Consider the following 22736-nt stretch of genomic DNA (forward strand, 5'->3'; position numbering starts at 1 on the left):
CCATTGATCTTTGCCTCTGATTTGCTTCCCAATCAAAGACATATAGCTCTGTTAACTACCCAGCCAGCAAACCCTGTGCAGCCTCTAAAAGCCATGATGATCTCTGGTCTTCTCAGCTATCCTCATCAATACAGTCTTTCAGCAATACTGTGCCTGCAGGAGGAGGCACAACCAAAAGCATCTTTGAGTTGTGATGGAACGGGATTGAGTGGGTTATTAAACTATAAACCCAAGTAGAAGTGAGTCCCTGCAACAAACGGAGCAGCAAGGTCTTCCAACGCAATATATCACTTCTAAGACAAAAAAAAAAAATCTTTGCTCAGTTTAGTGGCTTGTGAGAGGGAAAATGCTCCTGAAACTGCACATTTTGGCTGGGTGACAGAAATTCAGTATATTGTATGGGCAATGGCAGGGGTGAGGAGTATCTACAATACTAAAGTGACTATGTCCACAATGACAAGAAGAGGAAAGAAAGACGGAGCGCAGAAGGGTGAAGGGAGCAGTTTGAGGAGGTGGATGGAAGAGGATGGGATGGGAGGAAGGGAAAAGCAGGGGACTGAGGGAGCAGGAGGCCAAGTGAGATAGAACCAAACTCCCCTCCCTTTTATGCACTGGAATGTCTGAGACATCCCCACCATGGTGTCAAGGATGTCTTACCCTCTTTCCCTCTCCTCCATGGAAGGTGAGCTCTGGAAGATTCTTTAATGTTGAAGGGTTGCAAATACATCCTCCCTTTAGGCAAAATGAGGTGCTCCTATCTGCTCTGAAGGGCATGAAGGGGCTGCTAAGCAGGCACCTGAGGACATGAGGCAGTCCTCAGTATGGAAAGCTGAGAGCAGCGCAGAAGCACTCAGAGACTGGAGCTGAGAACATGCTCAGCACGTCACAGGCTCCAAACCCTGGCACCAGGGTGAAGGGTGGAAAACATCCCCTGGGGCCATTTGCTTCCCACCTTAGCAAGGAGATTCCAAGGAGCTGGACAAATCCTTTGTCTGAGAGCCAAGCTGGAATGAGCTCTGGAACCTCAACACTTTTCTCTAACAGCAGCAAGTCCCAGGGAAAGGGGGAAGTGTTTGATGTTTTCCCAGGCCCCTGAGATTCAGCACCTCCGCAGCAAATGGCATTTCACATTTGAGAGGCCCCAGCTCTCATCAGGCCCCAGAACCTTTGAATCCACCTCTGCACTCTGCTGGCTTGGACCCTGCCTCTGCTTTGGGCAGGGGGATGGTCAGGCCTCCCTGTGCTGGAGAGGGCAGCCCTAGGGAACAGAGACCTACTGGAAGCCTCCTGCACCACAATTAAGGAAATCCAACAGCCACAACACTGAAGTAACAAAACAAACCTTTCCTGGGATTTTTATACCCTTTCAGGAAGCTCAGATTTCAGGTAAACATAACACGAACCCACGTCTGTAGGATGATGCTCCTACGCTCCCCACACCAGCGTCAAACCAACCTGCTCTGGAGATGTTGACACCAGTTAACATCTGGCTACTCACAGACTTTCTGGCTTTAATTACAATCTGCGCTGCTTAAACTGTAATCCTGATATTTTACCAGGAGACAGAGCCCACAAAGGGGATGGTTAATTCATGTCACCCGTAACAGATGCTCCAGGGACCTCAGCAGAACAGATCTAGTAGCGATCCCACCAGACTTGCCATGCACGGTGGGGCACAGCTTGGAGACGTGCCCTCCAGCAGACAGGAAAGCTAGTTCTTACCTGGGGATCAAAATTAACTGTGATCAGGTTGGTTTCTGGATCTCGCCGGATAAGCGGTTGAGTAAGGTTGTACTGTGATTTTTCAGAGACTGTCTGGGACCAGTCTGCATAGAGCTTCTCCTGATACCTGCCGAAAAACAAACAAACAAATTAAAACATCCACCACGTAGCTGCCAAGCCCGCACACCAAGACATAGAACCAAATAAAAGCCAAGTCCACTTCTGAGGGCTGAAGAACATCAAGGAATATTTAAAACCCACCCACACCACCTCCATAAAGATCTTGGCTTCAAAGACAAACACCTGAAAACCAGTGACAGCATCAAGTCAGGAAAACAAAGATCCCCCAAGTACCATTCTTAGCAGAGGATTCAAATTTGGGGACAAACATTCAAAAGCTCAGAGCAATCAGTTCAGTTTTAGCATCAAACATTAAGATATTAAGTGAGGTGCAACGAATCCCACTCCCACTTGTGGAATACACACATTACAGCCACGGTAAGTACACTGTGAATGGGCACAAGTGGATTGAGACTTCTGGTCAGCTCAGGTTTTCTACCACAGCATCTCCTACATCCAAAAGAATCTCGTTCCAACATTTCTGCTGGGCTGCACAGCCCCTGTCCCTCCCATGCAAACTTCTCATTTCAAGATATCACAGAAAGACTGTGGTGTGTAGCAAAGGATTCCTCCTCCTCTCTCATCACAAAATTCCTTCTGGCTTAGAAAGAGACATTCTCAGGCCCTGGGCTTGCAAATGTGCTGAAAGGTGGTTTAGAGAAGGAGAAGGAAATGGCCTCAAGTTGCACCAGGGGAGGTTCAGACTGGATATTAGGAAACATTTCTTCCCCAAAGGGCTGTCGGGCATTGGAACAGGCTGCGAGGGCAGTGGTGGAGTCACCATCCCTGGAGGGGTGGACAGACGTGGAGACGAGGTTCTCAGGGACACGGGGCAGTGCCAGGGTTGTGTTAATGGATGGACATGAGGGTCTCTTCCAACCAAAACAATTCTATGATTCTATAAGGTTTGGCTTTTTTTCATATAGTTACAGTCATGCCTGAGCCACCACTTACCTGTCGAGCAGCTGGATCATTTCTTCATACTTCTCTATCACCCTTCTTCCTTCAGCAGAGTCCAAGCAGCTGGTGGCACAACAGACAAGCTCAGCGTTACATTTAGCCCTGTGAGGCTGCAGTCTCTATTTACCCCTTCCCAAAACCACCCACCACCTTGCAGGCAGAGCCTGGCTGGGGATCTTACATTCCAACCCCACCATATCGCCCAAAACCATTTCACTGCACAAAAGCTCTCCAAGCCCCAGTGCGCCCTTTTGCGGGTGTTTGCATGGCAACTGGCAAATGAGAACCACGTCCTGGGGGAAGAACAAGGGCCCAGAGCTGCTGGAGGAACACTGGTCTCCGTAACATACTCAATGCTCCGGTGTTTGCACAGAGCAGGGCAACCTCTGCTCACCAGCCACCACTTTCTGAGGTCAAAGAGGCACAGAAAGAAGCAGAGTGTGGCTCCCGGCAGATGAAGCTCTTGGCGGTGCCCAATTCATGCCCCTCAAACCGAAGAGCAAAGGTGTCCCAGAGTGCGGGAGGCAGAGCCCTGGCCACGCTGCCAGGGCTGTACAGCCCAGGGAACAGCAGGCCAGAGGAATTCTTATCATGCTGTCTTTTCCCCACTGTTTCATCTACAATATCCAAGTTTTCCTCAAGATGGTTGTTGATTTTGGAGGACATATTGACAAAACTTGAATTAACTTAACCAAAAGCTGGAAAAAAGGAGCGCCTGAGCAGTCACCGCTGGGCAAGTGCTGAGAAACCTGCTGGAAGTAAACAAGTCCTCTGAGCAAATCCAAGTAAATCCCAGCAAAACCACTTTTGTTTCTCCTTTTTAATCCTTTTTCCCTTTCAACAGCATCATGTCACCACCGTTGCAGAGCATGTTATTAACTACTCTAAACAGAGGACAGAAAATCAGTGTGAAATGCAGATCTGGGTCCTTCATGGTGGACAAAAATTTGCCATTTGGGTTCAAATCAGACATGATAACCTGGGCTCTGTGCTGGGAACAGCCCAAGAGTTTGTTTCATTGCACCAATGTCTTTGCTGCTGCAGAATAACTGTGCACTTAAAGACACTTAATGGCAAGATACAGCGAGAGAAGGTTACAAACATGGTACAGTGACGGTCAAGTTATTTTGGTCAAGTACATTAAAAAAGTGGATCCATTTACACAGAATCCTGACCAGCACACGTGAAGCCATTCCTGTGAGCTACCAGGTGCAGTCCCTAGAACACCCTCAGTTGTCATAAGTCCAACACTGCCTTGCTTACAGAGCTCTTAAATGTTGTCTCATGTGGTGCCAGCTGTGAGTATGAGGCCATACTTCCCTGACACCATCCGTTATAACAAGCATTTGGGTGATAAATATACCAGCATTGGTTTCTTTCCTTGATCTTGGGAGATGGCTCCTTTGTTTAACGCTGAGAAAGTTTTCTTCTGCCCAACAAAATGCTCGTCTGCTCCCCAACATGCAAACCCAGCTCCATCGATCCATCTCAGCTGAGTCCAGCCCAGCACTTCTCTGCTATTCACAGTTTGGATGATGCCAGAACCAGGACTTGCAGCTGAGGAGGTCCTGGAGAACATGCTGAGTGGGATTGCAGCAGGAAAGGTTCTGATACCTCTTTCAATTGCAACCCGGGAACCATGTCTGAAAGCTGAATAGCCCACTGTGCCTCTTAATCGCTTCAAAACAAATCCAGTTAATGAGTTTCTTAAAAAAAATAATGATCACAAGGAAGCTGAAAAGCACCAGTGCGACCACTTCACACCTCTTTGACTAAGAATTATTTCAGCTATAACCATGGGATAATGTTCACCACAGAAAGAAAATCAGATTGATTACAGAGAAGATAGCAAGGTGGTCATAAAGCAGCTTAGCTGGAACAGACACGCACAGATGTGGGATGTGCCTGAAGTGATCAAACGGCACCTGGATTCGCGCTCGCAGCTCCTGCGCCCAGCGCAGCGCTCCAGCCACCGGCGGCATGTTCTTGTGCACAGGGGGGATCCTGGGGAGGGCACATTGGAACAGCATTTGACTGAACGCTGCACTTGTAACCCCAAAGATGCAACAACAGAACCTCATTTGCAGAAAACTGCTCTGATTTCCCAGCTTCCTTCCTTAAATCCAACATCTGCCACACTGATGTAGGTCTGTGACCAAGGCAAGTGCCTCTGGATCTTGAATAAGGAGCTGAGATCGAACGAGAAGCCCAGACTATGTCCAAACCTGAGCTGATGTGAGGTGTCCCTTGCCTGGGACACATTCCCCGCCCCTCACAAACACTGACATAGGGATTTCTGACCAGGAGTTACTTCTGTCCGTCTTATCTAACAGCCACAGAACAATAACCACAAATTCACAGCAAATGATTCTCTCCATGATTCTCTCCAGTCCAGGACTTGTCTCGTTCCAGTATGATCTTTCTGAGGCAAGTAAATAGGTTATTGTTCAAAATGACACACTTGAATCCTCATAATCTGATAGAAATCCACCCATTCCCCCCTGTGCCAACAGTCACGGGGAATAATAAACTTGGAAAAGGCTGATTAAACCCTTGGTTACAAAGTCCCACTCGCATACTTTGCATTTTAAGCATTGTAAGGGAAACAAAATAAATTCATTCTGAGGAGCACATGAGTGGGTTTGCAGGTCCCATGGGGTGTTGGAGGCAGCACACAAATGTGCAGAGAAACCTCCTGTCACAGCCTCGCTGGGAGAAAAGCTCAGCATGTGTCTCCATTCCCAGTCACATATCATGCATACACATTTGAAAAAGGGTATTTTTACTCCTAACCAATTATTTGCTTTAATACTAAGAACAGAGCTTTCCCAGGCATTTCCATTGCCACTAGGAGCTACAGAGGCTGAAAACATCTGCAATTTGTAAAGTTTTGGGTTCCTTAGAAAAATAAATCATTTCCCCCCCAAATTAATCTCAATCAAACTCCCTGCAAAACCCATTTTACTCAGCACGTTCTACCTACCGAGCTTCAGCTCTGCCTGGATGTGCCGGGAGTAGATCAGCCTGGCGTGGTCCAGGGCCCTGCTGAACATGCTGATGAGGACGGAGTATTTGCCAGCAGCATCTGCAGCGACTACCGGTCGCTCCAAAAGGCTCCCGAACATGTCCAGCAGCTGTTGGGGTGAACACGCAGGAAAAGAAGAGGGGAAAAATTTCCAACCCCGACTCCTGCAGAGAGATCAGCTGGGACCTTCCTCCCCAGCCCAGAGGCTTCAATACTGTCCGCACCGATGGGCACTTTGGAAAAAGGAAATTTGCTCCCTTTGTTACGGGGCCTCTCAGACTTTCTCTGGGGTTGGACCACATTCCAACTGTTGTTCTTCAAATGCTTCAAGATTTTCTATTTTTTTCAAAAAACTTACAAAGATAAACACTGTCACTTGCTAAAGGCTTTTCTACAAATGCTTATATTGATTTTTTTAAAAAAATACCATTTATTATTTCTGCAAGATAGATTAATTGATAAATAAACCAGCTTTGTTTCTAGAAAACCTGTTTCCAAAACTGAAACAGATCCATGTATTAATAATATTAACAAATTGATACTAACAATATCAATTCTCACCAGGAAATCCTAGAAAAAGCATGATTTCCCCCAACTTGCAGAGAGAGACACAAATATATCTCCTGGCATCCAAAAGCTTTGTGAGGGACCCACCAGCCTGAGCATCCCAAACCAAGAGCAGCCCAAAAGCTACAAGTCCCACTGTCCCACCAGCAAACACCAGCCCCATGTGCCTGTGGCTCCAGCACTGCCTGGTCTCCTCAGCGTGATTCTCACCGAGCCGGGTGCCCTGATTTCCCTTTTAGGGAAGAGCAAGGGAGCGATAAACAAACCTTGAAGGCGTGGTCCAAGTTGGAGGCGTCATCAAAAGCCTGGATGAAAATGGTGCCCAGCCGACGGTCCATGTCTTCTACTTTCTGCTGGAAACCAAAGGCATCCTGCTCAAAGTCCTGCACAAAGGCAAAACACAAGCTGTGAGGCTGCAAGATGGCACTAGGAAGGTACCTGTAACTCCTCGATCCAGAGATGCCCTCTCTTATTCACCGTGAACTAAGCCACTCCTCTGGCCAATCTTCAGCCATCGCAACGTGGCAAAGTCCTCACGAAGCTTGAGAACATTTCTGTGCTGTCCCATGGCTGAGATGTTGGCCCTTTCTCTGGGAGGGACCCTTTGGTCCTGAGGGCTTTCCACAGCCCACATGGCACTATCTTCAGCCTACAGGCAAGATGGACTATTTCCACACCCTCTCCCCCACCACTTGGCCTGAAGACCACACCATCATCCAGAAAACCCACGGATGCACCTGCTGAGTCCCAAATCCAACCTACTTTCAAGTCAAAACAAGCCTGTGGTTCCATGGTGAGCTGGTTGTGAGTGAGGCAGTTTCAAAACACTCGCACAGGTTGCCCAGAGAGGCTGTGGAGTCTCCACACTTGGACATAGGTAATCTTGGAGATATTTCACCTGACCAGTCACAGTCCTGCTCTAGCTGAGCCTGCTTTGAGCAGGGAAGGTGGACTGGGTGATCTCCAGAGGTCCTTTTCAAACTCAACAGTACTGGGTTTCTGTAATTTCCGTCATCTTCTTGCACTGCTTTTCTTGCTTCAATTGTAATAAATCCTTTGAACTTCAAGAGTAACATCTATATTTGTTTTCCTACACGTAAAAGAGTCCAAATCAAAGACTGAACTTGACAGTCCGTGACAGTCCTTCTGTTCTAGCTTGGACAAAACCACTAAAAATGAGGTCATGTGTCTCTTTTCCAAAGGACAAAGTGCAAGGAAATAGCTTTTACTATTGCTACTGCTGAGCTCCAGCAGATCCAGATGCCATGTTTTAGCTAAAAAAAACGGCTCCAGCAGTGGCAGAGGGTGCAAAACTAGAGCACTGAAAGAACAAACATGACTCAGAGTCACACAAATGGCCATGGGGTCACCAAACCCAAGCCACCTCCTGCAGAGCCACTGTCACCTCTCCTCTGTGCCTGCCCTGCTGAAGGAGGGGTGCTATGGAGCAAGCAGCTTTCCAGCAAGAAACACTGGGGACGTGCCACCCCCTGCAGAGATGTACTGGGAGCTGCAGGAAGCAAAGCACGAGCCACCCATCCCCACACCAGGCAGGTCCCAGAGGGCTGGGAATATTCCTTTAATTAAAGCACTACTGATAATAAAATAGAGCATCCTTGAATTCTGAGAGCCCCAGATGCCATGTGTTCATCTAGGCAGGAGCGAACACATCCCAGAGATGATCTGAGTTGGCCCTCATCAGGCAAACTACCTTGTTTTTCCAAAACTAAGACAGAGTCTTATATTAATTTTTGCTGCAAAAGATGCTTACTTTTTTACATGTATAGCTGCCTGGACCCTATTTAAATTGACTTTTTTAGGAACTGTAACTAGGGCTAATTTTTTGAATAGGGTTCATATTTCAAGCATCCTGAAAAATCATGCTATAGCTTGTTTTTGGGGTAGGTCTTATTTTTGGGGAAACATGGTAAATACCAAGAGCAGGAAAGCAAAGAGATGTGGGTGTTGGTATAGCTCTTATACCTCAGCAAGCACCATGTACAGCAAAAGCTTGTGCATAACTCATGGAAATCCCAGTTTCCCAGCTGCACTGATCTAAGGTGCTGATCTAGCAAGATATGTTAGATATAGACGTGCAAGAAGTCCCAAATCTCTGCAGGAAAGGCCAGCGGCTCCCTGTTCCCTCCAGTACCAGATCAGATCATAATGAAAGGAGGAAAGAGCTGGGAAGAAGATAGCAGGAAACTGCTGCTTTGGAAACATGCACATGTTCCTGATGTTCCCGCAAACTGGTCCCACCTACCGTGTTGGTCAGGTCAAGACAGTCAGAGGTTCGCTCTGAAAACACCTTGTATGCCTCCTGGAATTCCTCATACATGTCCAGGACCTGCTGGCCCAGGGTCTTCCCTTTAATCCCACTGAATTCAATTTTCTCCAGCTTCATCAAGTCCAAGGAAGTTGCCAGGAGATCCTTCAAAGTCAACGGAGGGAGACACAGGTCATGATGTTGACAAAAGAAGATGACAACAGTTGTCACGACAGAGTTGCACTTGCTGAGGGACCTTCCCAAGCACAGCGCTGGTGCTCAGGCTGGGTGGCAGGGATGGGAAGGGGGGAGCCTGATCTGCCTGTCCTGAGCATCAGTGGCTGCTCATAACACGTCCCTGCCCAGTGAGACCTGCTGCAGCCACTAGAAATACCATGACAACTGTAAAATCGCTTTTAAGTGTATTTAAAGGACAGATCCAAAGCAGGATATGAGACTCTTCTATGTCATCCAGCATAGCTAAGAATCCCAATTTTATAGGTATTAACCAAGGACAGATTTCTAATATTTACAGGTACCCAAACTGTCCAAAGCTCCTGCGCAGTCAAACCTCCACGTGTCCAAGTGGGTGTTGCAGCACCTGCCCCGCTGGCCCTCTCTGCTGAGGTGGCACACGGGTCCTTCCCTTCCCTTCCCATCCTCTGCAGCCTGGCAGTGTCACCTCTTGGGAAAATGTCCCGCTCCCCCAGTGGTGGTGGCAGCACTGGGCAGCTCTGCTGCCATCCCACCTCATCTGTCTCCCTAGGTAGGGCCAAGTAAGGGCTGGTTGAACATCCATTGTCTCAGAGGACCAGGAGAAATGTGCACAGGAATGTACTGGTGGCCACTCTCTGCTTGCACTTGTCCTGGGGCCACCCGAGCAGGGCAGCAGGTTTTACCACAGACACGTAATATGAAACAGTGCAACGAACCAAAGGAAAGGGATCCTTCCCTCTTCACGTGCTCATGGGCTACCCATGCACCAGTGTAACTGCAGCTTTTATGAAAATTCGAAAACAAATGCACATATGCATTCATATTCACTTCGACACACCAGCACATCCGCTTGAACAAATACCTAGTAAGGCAAAAAAATAATGTGGAAATACCAGTTGTCCCTTGCTTTGTCTTGCAAGGTTGCTTGAAATGAAGTGATGAGGGGAAATTGAGACGGAGAGAGATGCAGCAGTTTTCCTCATTAACAGGCTGGTGTGCACTATGCTTTTAATTATTGTTTTACAGCTCACTCCGCAGGCTCTCCCTCTGACTCCAGATACTGCAGCTTCTACTGTCCCTGGAGTGTGGGACAGCCACGGAAGGAGGAAACAGACACTGGTCAAAACGCACAGTGCCCCAGCTCAAAACCTCCCCACTGGCTTTTGTCTGCAGCCCATATCCACAGTGTGCCCATGGCATCCACGGAATCCCAGCAGTCAGTGCCCCAGAGCCTTTACAGGGTCCCAGTAAACCTGTCACCAACACTGTCCTCATGATAACCTGCAGTTATTCCTGTGTCTATTTATATTCCTCTCTACACTGACCAGCATAATTTGGTTTATTTCACATCAAACCCTACTGGAAACCATCATTATGAATACTTTTAAAATAGGCACCAGTCATGACAGTTTTCAACATAGTTAATTAAGGAACACATAAAAGTATATGGCACATTTAAAGCAGTAAAACTGCAAACACCAGCAACCTGTACACTGGCCATCCAACCCTACACACTGAGAACGCAGCAACAATCAACAAAGAAATTCATTTGGGATGTGTGTGGAGAGCAGATGAATGTGTGTGGTTAGCCACGTGAGAGATAACAGGTACATGCAAGGTCTGTACAAGAGGTACATACAGTATCTGTATAAGAGGTATATACAGTGTCTGTATAACAGGTACATATGGTGTCTGTATGTCTGTGGTCTCCAGACACAGCCATGTGGTAAGGAGAGCATAGGGAGCTCCCACATTCACACTCAGACCTGCTCTCTGCAGAACATCTCCTGTGGCTCAAGGAGCCCTTGGCCACACTGGGAGCTCAGGGATGACACCCCAATGTCCCTGCCTCAGGTGACAGATCTGGCAAACAGGGACACCCCTGAGCCACAGCACCCCAGTTTGATGGACTATGAGGATGCGAAGGGACAACCTGGTGAGGAACGTGTCCCTGCTCCTCCCCAGGCCCACGTGGCACAGCCAAGGGGATCCTGCCATCTGGCCTCTCCAAGACAGGCAGGACCCAGCTCTAGGGTGTCATAGAATCATAGAACCATTTCAGTTGGAAGAGACCCTTAAGATCATTGAGTCCAACCATAACCTAAATCTGTCTCTGATGGCACCAGGAGACCTGGGAGATTACATTGCTTTATTTACAGCTGTGCAAACCACACCTCCAGTAATCCTCCTTTTCTTGCCCCAACAGGAGCAAGGAGTCCAACGGGACTCCTGAGAGCAAAAAACACACCTATCAACCTGACCAGCTTACATATGCACTGAGCAGGACATAGTAAAACACAGTCTTAGACTCGCTGTAACAGGAGACCTAACAGCAAAAGAGTGGCCCCATTCCCTGGTATCAGGTGAAGCTATAGAAAGGAAAGATGCCAGCAAGTGATCTCCTGGCTACAGAGTTCTCCTGACGGTTTGCAATGTTTTTCAAGACCAGAGTCTCACCTCCACCATCTCCAGTCTCTTCAGGAAGGTGTCCAGCCTCGCAAACACCATCGTGGAGCTGAAGTCCCACTCCCTCACTTCTTGGCCTGGTTCATAATACATGTGCAGTTTTTCCCTTCTCTCCTCAAATGCCTCTTTGAACATGTTCAGGATACCGAGCACCATTCGCACCTTGCCCAGGCTCTCCTCCATGTCCCCTTTCAGAAGGTCTTCTGGAGACAGGTACACCAGGGCCTGGAAGAGCAAAATCACACCTGAGAGGTCACTTCTGCCATCATGGAAAACAAGGACTTCTTGTGTTGAACACATTTGAACCTGTTTATTAAGTTAAATGTTGCCTAAAGAATCACTTTTCCAGGGAAGGACAATAGGAAGAAGGGGAGAGGGGACACAGGGGACTGCAAACACAGGCATCACAGCCACAGACCTGCTCAATGAGAAGGTTGCAGATCTCCTGGAGCAGCACCACTATCCGCACGGGCATGTTGTAGTGCTTGGAGGTGACCCAGATCAAACACACCACGTGGAGCAGGGGGAGCAGGAAAGGCTTCACCTCGCTGAACTCAACCCTCTCTACGTCTTCCAAGCGGCGCTTGAGGGGTGTCAGGTGCAGGTGAACGTCCTGAGCTTCAGTCAAAGCTGTGTTGAGAGACGTGAGAAGCGGTAAGAACCACCCAGCTGCGGTGTGCTGGGTTCCCAGCTAGGTGCTGGCCTCACCACATGGAAAAGTGCCTGGGAAAAGAAACTGTCCTGACAAGCACTGAGCACCCTCAGCCACCTGTGTGCTGCAGGTCACTCACTCGTGAACATCACTCACCTGCGGCAGTAACCAGAACAGAAATAAGCTGATGTGATGGCAGGGGACAGGGAGCTGGGACAGGGCTTCGTGGAGAGCCTGAGTCCACAACTGCTAAAAAGTCACACGGAATTTGCCCAACAGCACCAAAAATACAGTGCTGCCATGGCTGTGAGCCATGGCCTTGCTGTACAGCACGACAGGCTGTACAGCCTTGGCCTGAGCCCTTTTTAGCTCAGTTTTGGCTCAAGCAACTCCTTGTCCAGTGGGCAGATGACGACGGCCCCACTAGTCCTGACTGTAATAGAAAACCTGTCAACAGTAAAGCAACTGATGTCTGACTCGTCGAAAGCTTTAGCTTAGCTCTGTACAGCTGTGTGGTTTTACCCTGAAGAATTACCCCAGAGCGCAAGCATTAATAAAACCAGATCGTTGTGCAATTAAACCTGTGGACCAACAAGAAGTGACAGAAGTGCTTGAATGCATGCAAAAATAACCCCTAAGGCCCAAGACCAAGGAAGAAGAGACTCCCACTATCAGCATCACCCTCCCAGCAAATCCACCAACAGCAGCCACACCAGTACAATGCCAGGGAAAGGGGCAGAGACTTAAAAGCAGGTGCACACAAATCTGAACTGCGCTGTAATGGAAATTAACAATTATAGTCCAAATTATCCAATTAGGGTTAGTATCGCTGTAGCCGGATTAAAACCAAATATTTGTTGTATTTTGATTAAACCCTTAAAGTATTAATTAGTTTAACAATGAACCCTTGGCTCCTTATATAAGGGGTGTTTCTCCAGCCCATTTAAACTGCACAACGCAGAGTGTGACACAGATCCTTAAGAGATTCAATGTTTGCACGTGAAGTGGTGAAGAACAGTGTTTTCTGCCAGCACGTGCACAGCTAACACAGTCTAGATGGTTTCATTGTGCCAGAGAGCAGCTGGGTTGGACATGGATGTCCAGCTGTGTTGGTCTGCAGGGACAGACCAGCAGGACTACACTGTTTTTCACTACAGACAGGGATTTGCAATATTTCCTTGGGCTGCGCTCAACTCCCCTAAGCAAAGCAAAGCAAGGAAATTCGGGCTGCAGTGGCCAAAGCCTGAGAAGCAGCGCTCTAACAAAGCAGTCTTAGGTACAAGATCTGTCCTCTTAGTCTGAACTCCCGTTCCTGCATAATAACACCAGAGGAGCTGGTGGAAGTTGAGGTGAGTCCTGTTAGAGTAATGCAAACACTTTATTACAGCAGAATAAATTCCCAAACCCATTCACCCTGAACTTTGGCAAGAGTCTGGCTCAACAGACCAGCGATGGAGCTTGTCCCAGCCTGGAAACAAAAGCCTAGACTCAAGCACAAGCAGCCCAGTCTCAATTCACAAACTAGAAAGATTTGGCTTGAAATCAGTCACACCAGGCCATGAAGAAAGGCCAGAAGCCAGCACTGTGGTAAAGTTGCCCCAGCATCTCACCTGCCTCAACATCCATTAGCATGGTTTTGAAGGCTGGGATGTAGCTGCTCTCAACTCTCTCCAGCAGCTCCATCACGTTCCTGACCTTCCTCGTTGTCAGCTGGTTGTAAATGCATTCCAGGTCATCACACCTACAGCAACCGAGACACAGAATCACAGAATCAGTTGGTTGGAAGAGACCCTCAAGATCATCGAGTCCAACCATAACCTAACCCCTGGCACTGCCCCATGTCCCTGAGAATGTCATCTCTGTGACTGTTCAACCCCTCCAGGAATGGTGACTCCACCACTGCCCTGGGCAGCCTGTTCCAATGCTTCACAACCCCTTCTGGGAAGAAATGTTTCCTAATATCCAACCTCAGCCTCCCCTGGCGCAACTTGAGGCCGTTTCCTCTGCTCCTGGCGCTTGTTCCTGGGGAGCAGAGCCCGACCCCCCCTGGCTCCAAGCTCCTTTCAGCCAGTTCAGAGATCAGAAGGTCTCCCCTCAGCTCCTGTTCTCCAGCTGAACCCCCCAGGTCCCTCAGCCACTCCCATCACACTTGTGCTCCAGCCCCTCACCAGCTCTATTCCCTTCTCTCAACTCACTCCACTACCTCAAGGTCTTTCTTGGCCTGAGGGGCCCAAAACTGATTTGAGGTTTGGCTTTCCCAGCGCTGAGTACAGTGGGACAGTCATTGCCCTGGGCCTGCTGGCCACACTGTTCTTGATGCACACCAGGATGCTGGTGGCCATGTTACCCACCTACACTGGGCCATCAGCTGTCCCCCAACATCATCTGTTTCCCCTGGGCCTGATTCAGGGCTTCCTCCAGCTACACATGGACTGTGGAAATGGGAGAAAGCTGCATGAGGCACAGACAAACCCTACAGGACAGAAAGTGCTGAGTTCAGCATGACAGCAGCTCTGCTACTGACAGAACATCGCTGAAAAAAAGCCATCGTGTTTCTGCAGGCATTAGCAACAGCTCTCCAGCCAGCAGGGCTTTGCCCCGAGTCAGCCTGAACCAGTACAGCACAAAGGTTTTCAAAGGACAGGAGGAAATACCACTCCCAGGCTCCTGAGCATCTAAAGCCCCTCTGGCCCTGACAGATGAACAGCAGCCAGCTGAGATGCACCATTTCCAGACAGCCCCCAGCAGGTGTCCATCAGCAATTACTCCTGTGGATGGCTCCTAGTGAACAGTGACGAAAGAGTGCCCAGAGCGGGTGTGGAGTCTCCTTCTCTGAGACATTCGAACCCGCCTGGACCCACCTGTGTGATCTGCTCTGTGACCCTGCGTGAGCAGGGCTTGGACTGGGGGATCTGCAGAGGTCCCTTCAGCCCAACCAGCCTGGGATCCTGTAAAGGGCATTTCTGAAAAAAGTCCCTTGAGGTGTAGCCCCTGTGGTGGGGCTAAGTTAAAACACAGCCAGCTGCCCAGTGACCTCCCAGGCACTTTGCAGATCATGATGATTTTCTGTGCGGGAGCAATTTTCCTTAGTTGAAGCCTACATGAACCCCAAGTGGCCTGTTCTTCTCAACTCATGGAATTAGCAGCTCCACCACCAGCACTCTCCCTCTACACAAAACCAGCACCACAGGGCACCGTGCACTGGCCAGGCTGCTCTGGGTACCTGTTCTTCCAGAACTCCAGCTCCACCTTCGGGTTCGGATTGCTGCCTTGCAGGAGAGGCTCTGAAGACTCTTTCTTCAGTGCCTCCTGGATCTGGTGGCTCCAGTCTATGATGGCCGACTCCATGGCATACACCAGAGATTTATCCATCCGTTCCATGCTGTAGTAAACAGAGTACGTGATTAACTTTGTTGATGTGCATTGCTCAGTTGGATCTACTTCCAATGGCCGTGTGGGCAGCTGGATTTTACAGGGTTTCACATTTCAAAACCACAAAACAATCAAACCCCATAAGATTTTGTCACTGGTTTAATATAGGAATTACACTCTGGAGAAAATGGCTGAATGTCTGCAGCAGTGTGGGCAACAACACTGTTCATAAAGTGAATGGTGGAAATGAAGAGCCAGTCGCCACCTCTCTGCACAGCCAGTCATTGTCACATCAGATCCATTCAGGTTCAGGATCTGACCTGGAGACTCACACATCCAGCAAGATTCTCTCTCCCCATACCATTCTCCCTCAAAATATTCTACATCCCTGCAGTCATTAACTCACTTAATTCAGCAAGAAACACCACCAAGTGGGCTGGGAAGCTGAGGACAGGTCACCCCACTGCCTTGGAAGCAGTAACTTCTCACAAAATCCCACCCGCACCACGTCCTGTCTGAGGAGTGATTCATTCCACTGCACCCACACATCTCCTGGGGTTCCACAGGGGCACGCACGCAGCCCAGACACGATGACAACTTGATGTACAAACGCATCTGCTTCTCTGGACCTTCCAGAACCTGTTATTTTGGGGTGGTACTCACGATTTCTCATTTTCCAGATCAATGTCCTCAATTCCCTCTGAGCCAGCTGGGAGAGGCAGCAAGGTCTTGCCGTCTACTTGGCCAACAACTGTGAAAATGGTACTTTTGAGGTTGTGGACATGACGCACGATGTCTTGTGACACCACTTGTGGCCAGCCCTGATGGTTCTTCTTGTTCGTTAGGATGGGCACGATCACCTACAGCGGGAGTCACGGAAGACCAATGGAGAAAAAAGTGCAGCAGGAGACGGACGGGCCACCAGGCTCTGAGGTCTGTGCTTGGCCAAGCCTGGAGACCCATATTCATTGCTGTCTCAAGCAGTTCCCATGTGAAATAGAGGCAGCTGATGATGAATGGGCATCTCTACAGGCCCACTTTATACAGCAGAACACCCTTTTCCCCAAATCCAAGCAGCCAAGGAGGGTGGAAGCCAGTAGGCAAAGTGAGCAGCCCCATCCCCAGGCTCTCCCAGCCTTTCAAGCCCGCAACTGGAGATGGCCCCATGGGCTGCTGTCCCTTGCCCTCACAACTGTCCCCGGTGCTTGGTCCCCATGTCCCTGCCCATGGGCACAGCCGTCAGGCTGCCCTTTGAGCCTGCCAGGGCTGGGCTGAGCTCAGTGTGCTGCAAGGGAAGGTCTGCTGGTACCCCCTGGGATACACTGGTGGTGAGGGTCCCCCAGGTCCCAGCTGCAGCCCACCAAACAGGAGCTTTGCCTTTATCAGCACTTTTACTGACCCGGCAGCATGGGGTTGTGGGGCTGGTCGGGGTTTGCCCAGATTTGAGCTGCTTTTGGCTTGTTTGAGCTGTGACAGCAACACCGTGTCTGTCACCTATCCTGGCTGGCTCTGCACTGGGACCAGCCTGTGGCAACAGCCTAACAAAGCCAGGTTGTCCCTAGTGACAAACAACAGCCCTTTGTGTTACTGGACTCAGGGTGGGGGTAGGGGAGGGGGGGGAGGTGACTAAAGGCATAAAAATAGCTGCAAATGGACATAAAATTGAAACGCAATAAAGCAGCTCAGCACCTCCATGGTGCTGTCCCAGGATGCTGAAGACTCTTTGGAACTGTGGCTGGCTCTGTAGACCCGAAGAAGACCCGACCAGCCACCTTCGTGCCCAGGGAGCCGTGGGAAGGGGGAGCACAACCCCAGGGAACACACGGGCAGGTGCTGACGAGTTCACCTTCAGCAGTTTTAGCTGCATTATTAGCAAGATGTGTCTCTATTACTTAAAGCATGTGGACTGCTAATGCCAGTGATGTTGTAACCAGGCAAATGATAGCCGTTCATTTTCTTTCTGACTGTTAAAATGATAACTGGACTCAGGATGAAGCCCCAGCCCACAGAGCAGGTGTGTTCCCTTCGGCACCGCAGGAGTGAAGCAACAAGTGGACAAGGTCACCAGCTGTGACCCCTCACTGAATAAAGACAAAGTGTGGGCAGAGGAACACACGACCCCAACCCCAGGAAATTCAAGACCTTTTTCACCTTCACGCAGACCCACCCCATCTGCCTGACCCAGCACCACCGCTGCTTTTGCCTTCAAGTGAAGCTTGAGAGGAAAATAGGATGAAAACCAGGCACAATCTGCTCCCTGCGGAAATACTGCATGTCTGCACAGGGGAGAGCAAAGCCTGCAAACACGCAGCTGGGACGCACAATCCCGGCTCCCAAAGGCATTCAGAAAACAGGATTTAACAGGATCTGCCAAAGTGTTCCTACCCCACCATCTACCCATAGCAGACGGTGCTTGCAATGCTATTGGCCAGCCGTGATGCAAAACCACTGTTTGTGCAGACTTCGCAAGACCACGGGGCTCATCAAAACAAAAGCTCCCCGTATAAATCATGTGTTTTCTCACAAAACCAGGATAACCAGTCTGGCAGCCTGCTCTTGGGAATCCAATCTATCAGTCACCATCTTAATATACCAAACATCATGATCAGAGCTTCTCAAATCCAGCAGCTCCTCTGCTTTCCCATTACAGCCTCATTCCTGAGACTTCTCCCGGTGAGGAGCCATCAGGAATAAACCGAAACAACATTGTCTAGTTCAGGCTAATAACACAGCAAAGCAAAAGCACTCGAACCTCTTGACGATCTCTTTAAGAAAACATCAGCCCACCTGAGATAACCCGACACTGAGCTACAGGAGGCTCCTGAACATCACAAAACACTTTTTCACTATGAGAGTAATCGAGCACTGGCCCAGGTTGCTCAAAGAGGTTGTGAAGTCTCCATCCTTAGAGATAATGAAGAGCTACCTGGACATGGCCCTGGGCAACTGGCTCTGGATGGCCCTGCTTGAGCAGGGGTTTGGAGTAGGTGACCTGCAGATGTCCCCTCCAGCACCTGTGGGTACATCAGTCCCACAAGGACCCCACTGATAGACAGAGCTGATGTGGATCAGCATTCAGGTGGTTTATATGAGTTCTAAAGCCGTCCATGGTACTGCAAAGGGCAGAGTTAAGGGTACAAGTGCATCAGCAGAGAAGGGAGGGAGGCCAAGGAGCCTGTCTGTAGGAGGGGACACCTTCCCCGCTGCCATGTGCGAGGGGCACCCGGTACTCATGGGTGCCAGGGCTCCCTCTGCACCTCCGGGGCTGCCCAGGCCTCACAGGATCCCAGCCTGGTTAGGTTGAAGGGATCTCTGCAGATCCCCCAGCCCAAGCCCTGCTCACGCAGGGTCACAGAGCAGATCACACAGGTGGGTCCAGGCGGGTTTCAATGTCTCAGAGAAGGAGACTCCACACCCGCCCTGGGCAGCCTGGGCCAGGCTCTGCCATCTCCCAGCAAACAAATTTCTCCTCATGTTGAGCCTGCCCCCGTGGCCCCTCATCCTCACCTCCTCCACGAGGGCGGCAAAGTGCCGCAGGGCATCGGCGGGCAGGTCCCCGCAGAGCAGCTCCCCGGGGCCGGCGCCGGGGGCCCGCAGGAAGAACAGCCCCTTGCGGCAGGCGGCGGGGGGCGGCGGGGGCGGCCCCAGCTCCAGCTCCCCGGCCGGGCCCCGCCAGAGCAGCAGCGCCGGCCCCGCCGGCCCCGCCAGGAAGCTCCGCAGCAGCGGCCCCGCCGCCTCCCCGCCTGCCCAGCGCTCCCAGCGCTCCGCCGGCACCCCCAGCCCCCGCGCCGCGCACCGGCACAGCCGCTCGGCGCCGGGCACCGGCTCCACCGCCTGCTCCATCCGGCCGGCACCGGCGGGTGTTTGCGGGGAAGAGCCGCGTTGCCCGGGGGAAGGGACACTGCGAGGAGCCGGGGGCGGGCCGGGGCGGGACCCAGCTCGCCTGGGAGACGCAGCTGCCCCAGGCAACCACGGGTATCAACACAAGCTGGGGATGGAGGGCCTGAGAGCAGCCCTGCGAAGGACTTGGGGGTGCTGGGGGATGCTCCCTCTGGGGGGGGTCTGGATACCACTGGATCCACCTGGGCACCCCCAAAGTGGCTTTCTAGCACTTATTTTTCTCCTGAAAAAGCAAACACAGTGGGGCTTTCTCCCATCCTGCCCCATGGAACCCCACTCAGACCACACCAGTGCTTGGTTGCCCATCACCATTTATTGCAGCTGCTGCCTGCTCAGCGCCCAGGGCAGTGGGACCGGGCCCGAGACCCCCATCCTGCCCGGCTGTCAGGGAGTGATTCACTGCGGGGGGTGGAAACTGGGGATCCCGTACCCCTATATATATGCTAAACCAAATTATTCGGTTGCAAGCAGTGGTTGAAATAATAAGCAACCAGACGGCTGAGGCACCGAATCTCATAGCGAGACAATTGTCTCAGACCAGAGCTGCAGTGTACCAAAATCAGGGAGCGTGAGATTGGCTTTTAGCTGAAGAGAGGGGGGCGTCTGTGGGAAACTGAACACTTCGGAGTGTTGTTTGGAAAGAGATAACGATGGGGAAGCCATAATGAAAATAGCAGAGGAGATAAAACGCGTTGCACATGTACCAGTACAGAAGTGGAATTCTGTACTTACTAGCCATTGGTGGGGTAACTTATTTGGGGGAGCCTGGTGGAAGAAAATAGGCTTCATGATAGTATGTGCATTTCTGGGTTTACTGTTTGTGCCACGTACGACCCCGTGCTTTGTTCAGTTAATACATTCAGTAGTCCAAGTCCTCCCCACCCCCCGCCAGCGAGTTCGCCTCCCCCCCGGGAAGCCGGGGCGTCCCTGCCGGCTCCGTGCCCGGGGTGGACGGGGGTGGACGGCGGGGGGGGGTGGACGGGGGCGGGGGGGGCACGCGGGCGTCCCGCGGTTTCTCAGCCCCGCTGTCGGAGGCCTAACCCCCTCACCTGCCCGTGCTGCCGCCTCCCGCGCTTCTTCCTCGGTGGCTCGCTCGCTCGGTCCCTCGGCCCGCTGCCCGCCCCGGCCGCGGGCTGAAGAAGAAACCGACCCCGCCAGCGGCTTTGCCTCCCCCCGGGGAGGCATAGAGACACCGCGTCCCCGTCCCCGTCTCCCCGTCCCGGCCCGCCTGCCTCCCTGCCTACCCGCGCGCGGGGTTCCTCGGCCGATCGGCAAGACGCTCCCGCGCTGGCCTCCCCGCGACCGCCCGCCCGACGGGCTTGACTCCGAGCGACTGACCGTTGGGCACCTGGCGGGGGGCAGGGGGCCGGTTGCCGGGCGGCGGGGAGAGCGCGCATGCGCGGCGCGCGCAGTTGCCGACCCCCTCCGGCCCTTCCCGCGGGTGGGCCGGAGGGGGCGGGGGGCAAGGCGAGGGCGGGAGAGACCGCGCTTTGGGGTGCGGGCGGGGGGGGGGTGTTTGTGCTCGCCGTGCAGTCTGAGCCGGAACACGAAGTGAAATTATACGGCGGCGGCGGCGGCGGCAGGTGCGGGTGGGGGGCACGACGACACCACCACGACCCCGCCGCCCCCGCCGAAATAAACCCCCACCAAAAAAAAAAAAAAACACCGCCACGAAACCCGCATCCCCACGCCACGCGCGAGCCCCGAAACTCCAGACACGGACTCGCCGAGCGTGTGCACGGATCGCGAGGGTCGAAAAGCTCGACTCGTAGAGTCGCGTACACTGTCCCGCAGCCACCCGCGAGAGGCTCGCTCGGTCGCGTCCAGCTCCTGTCTCTGCGTAGGACCAACCGCCCCGCCGTTCCGGTTCAGTCCTTGCCCGCCGGTCCCACTTACTTAGAGTAAGCCTAAAATGCACAGATCTCTCCATAAGGATGGGTTTTATACTCTACTTCCACAATCTGCTGGCAGTACAAAAGAATAAGCGGCAGATCTACTTAGGCTGAGTCACGGTGCTTTGCTCCTAAGACCATGCATACCATGGGAATATTTCAGCTGCATGTCCCACCCCAACCCCAGAGAGCAAGAGCTCCAGGAACAGGTGGAGAAACAGGGAAGAACACTGCAGTGCTTCTGAGAAATAAAGCAAGGACAGAAAGGCAGACGGGCATGCTGTGGAACCTTCTCCTTACCCGGCTGTGCTGCTGCCACTCATGAAATGACACTGTAGAGCAAGTACTTTTAGCACCTTTTTTGTGTTTCACGTTCCAGGAACCCTTCCCCTGGAGGTCCAGCTGCTGAGGTGGAGACTCAGGACCTGGACCCCATTGCTTCGGGGCAGAGGCTCTGATGGAGAGGAGAGGAGACCAGGGGTTGCACTGGGAAATGTGTCTGCACTGCAGGGGATGTGAGAGAGGTTCCTAAATCCCATCTCCAGCATTTCTGGTAGCAGTTAACTCTTCCTGCCCATGGCTGTGCTGCCTGCAGCTGTGTCTCTGTCCCTGGGTCTGCTCCCTGTCCGTGTCACAGACCCCGTCCCACCCGCTGTGTGCTCAGCTCTGTCCTGCTCACACCTCCTGGCACTGCCCAGGGGCAGCTCTGTGTGTGCAGGGGCTCAGGAGCAGCTCAGACAAGTCCTAACGAGAACTGGGGTCTCAGTGTCTTCTCCAAAGAGAGAAATAAATCCCCATCTCCCACTGCACACCCAGACAACCAAGAGTGGAAAACTGAAAGCACAGACTCCTTCCCTTGCAGCTGTTGCTGTCTTGATGTCCTTGTTCAGAAGGACTCTCTGCCATGTCCGTGGGGTTGATCTGGCGCTCTGAGCAGCCTTGACCCACACAGCACCCTCCAACCCCACAAGGTCCCTGCCTGCCCTGCCGGGGGTCGCTCCTTCCACCCACAGCTGCTGCCATGGGATCTCCCTGGGCAGGCTGAGCGCTGACCCTGGCAGGCGGCAGAGTCCCTGCCCCGGCACAGCCCTGGGGTGCAGGGACCCTGGTCTGCAGGACAGCCCTGGGCACCCCTGGGGGCTCACCCGGCTTCACAGCTGTTCAAAATTGAGGTGCAAGATCCCCCACCTTACAGATCCCACCAGCTGTGCCTGTGCCAGTTTTAGGAGATGCCTCCAGGAGCTACAGCTGCATTGCTCTGCACCCAGAGACTTACCATGGCAAGGGCTGCAAAGGTTTCTCCTCCAGTGAGCTCTCAGTCATCCTCCCAGTCCTGACCACCTTTAATCTCTCTCTGCCTTGCTCGTCTCCCTGAGATCCCCAGGCAGAGCCCTCAGCCCTGCTGCGTGTGCAGAGGAGCTGCTCCTGGGCAGAGCTGTCTCTCTGCAGCGCTGCCGCTTGCCAGGAGCTCCCTCTGTCCCAGGAGCCCAGCCCAGATCAGCAGCACAGGAGCAGCCCAAGGCGCTTTAATGACCCCTCTGGTGGCTTTGGTGCTGAGTCCATGAACCTCAGACCCTG

At 51.9% G+C, this 22736-nt stretch overlaps 1 protein-coding gene and 1 pseudogene across 2 annotated transcripts; both read right to left on the reverse strand.

Moving 5' to 3' along the window:
• The window catches only part of LOC139826693 (dynein axonemal heavy chain 9-like), a 52399-nt pseudogene extending 47279 nt beyond the window's left edge, over positions 1-5120 (reverse strand).
• Positions 5121-5352: 232 nt separating this feature from the next.
• On the reverse strand, positions 5353-20752 carry LOC139826717 (dynein axonemal heavy chain 9-like). Of its 2 annotated transcripts, XM_071803121.1 has the most exons (9): positions 20511-20744; positions 16030-16226; positions 15218-15376; positions 13605-13735; positions 11761-11972; positions 11334-11567; positions 8658-8825; positions 6661-6777; positions 5353-5936 (listed from the first exon to the last, which is right to left on the reverse strand). In XM_071803121.1, exons 1-9 carry the CDS (start codon positions 20661-20663, stop codon positions 5778-5780), a joined length of 1530 nt encoding a protein of 509 aa, XP_071659222.1. In that variant the 5' UTR covers positions 20664-20744; the 3' UTR covers positions 5353-5777. The 2 variants fall into 2 exon arrangements, with proteins under 2 accessions (XP_071659222.1, XP_071659224.1); XM_071803123.1 differs by lacking the exons at positions 5353-5936; positions 6661-6777 and adding an exon at positions 7093-7484 and having other exon boundaries at positions 20511-20752.
• Positions 20753-22736: the final 1984 nt, after the last annotated feature.

The sequence above is a fragment of the Patagioenas fasciata genome, unplaced genomic scaffold (genome assembly GCF_037038585.1).
Source record: "Patagioenas fasciata isolate bPatFas1 unplaced genomic scaffold, bPatFas1.hap1 Unplaced_1, whole genome shotgun sequence".
Taxonomy (NCBI): Eukaryota; Metazoa; Chordata; class Aves; order Columbiformes; family Columbidae; genus Patagioenas; species Patagioenas fasciata.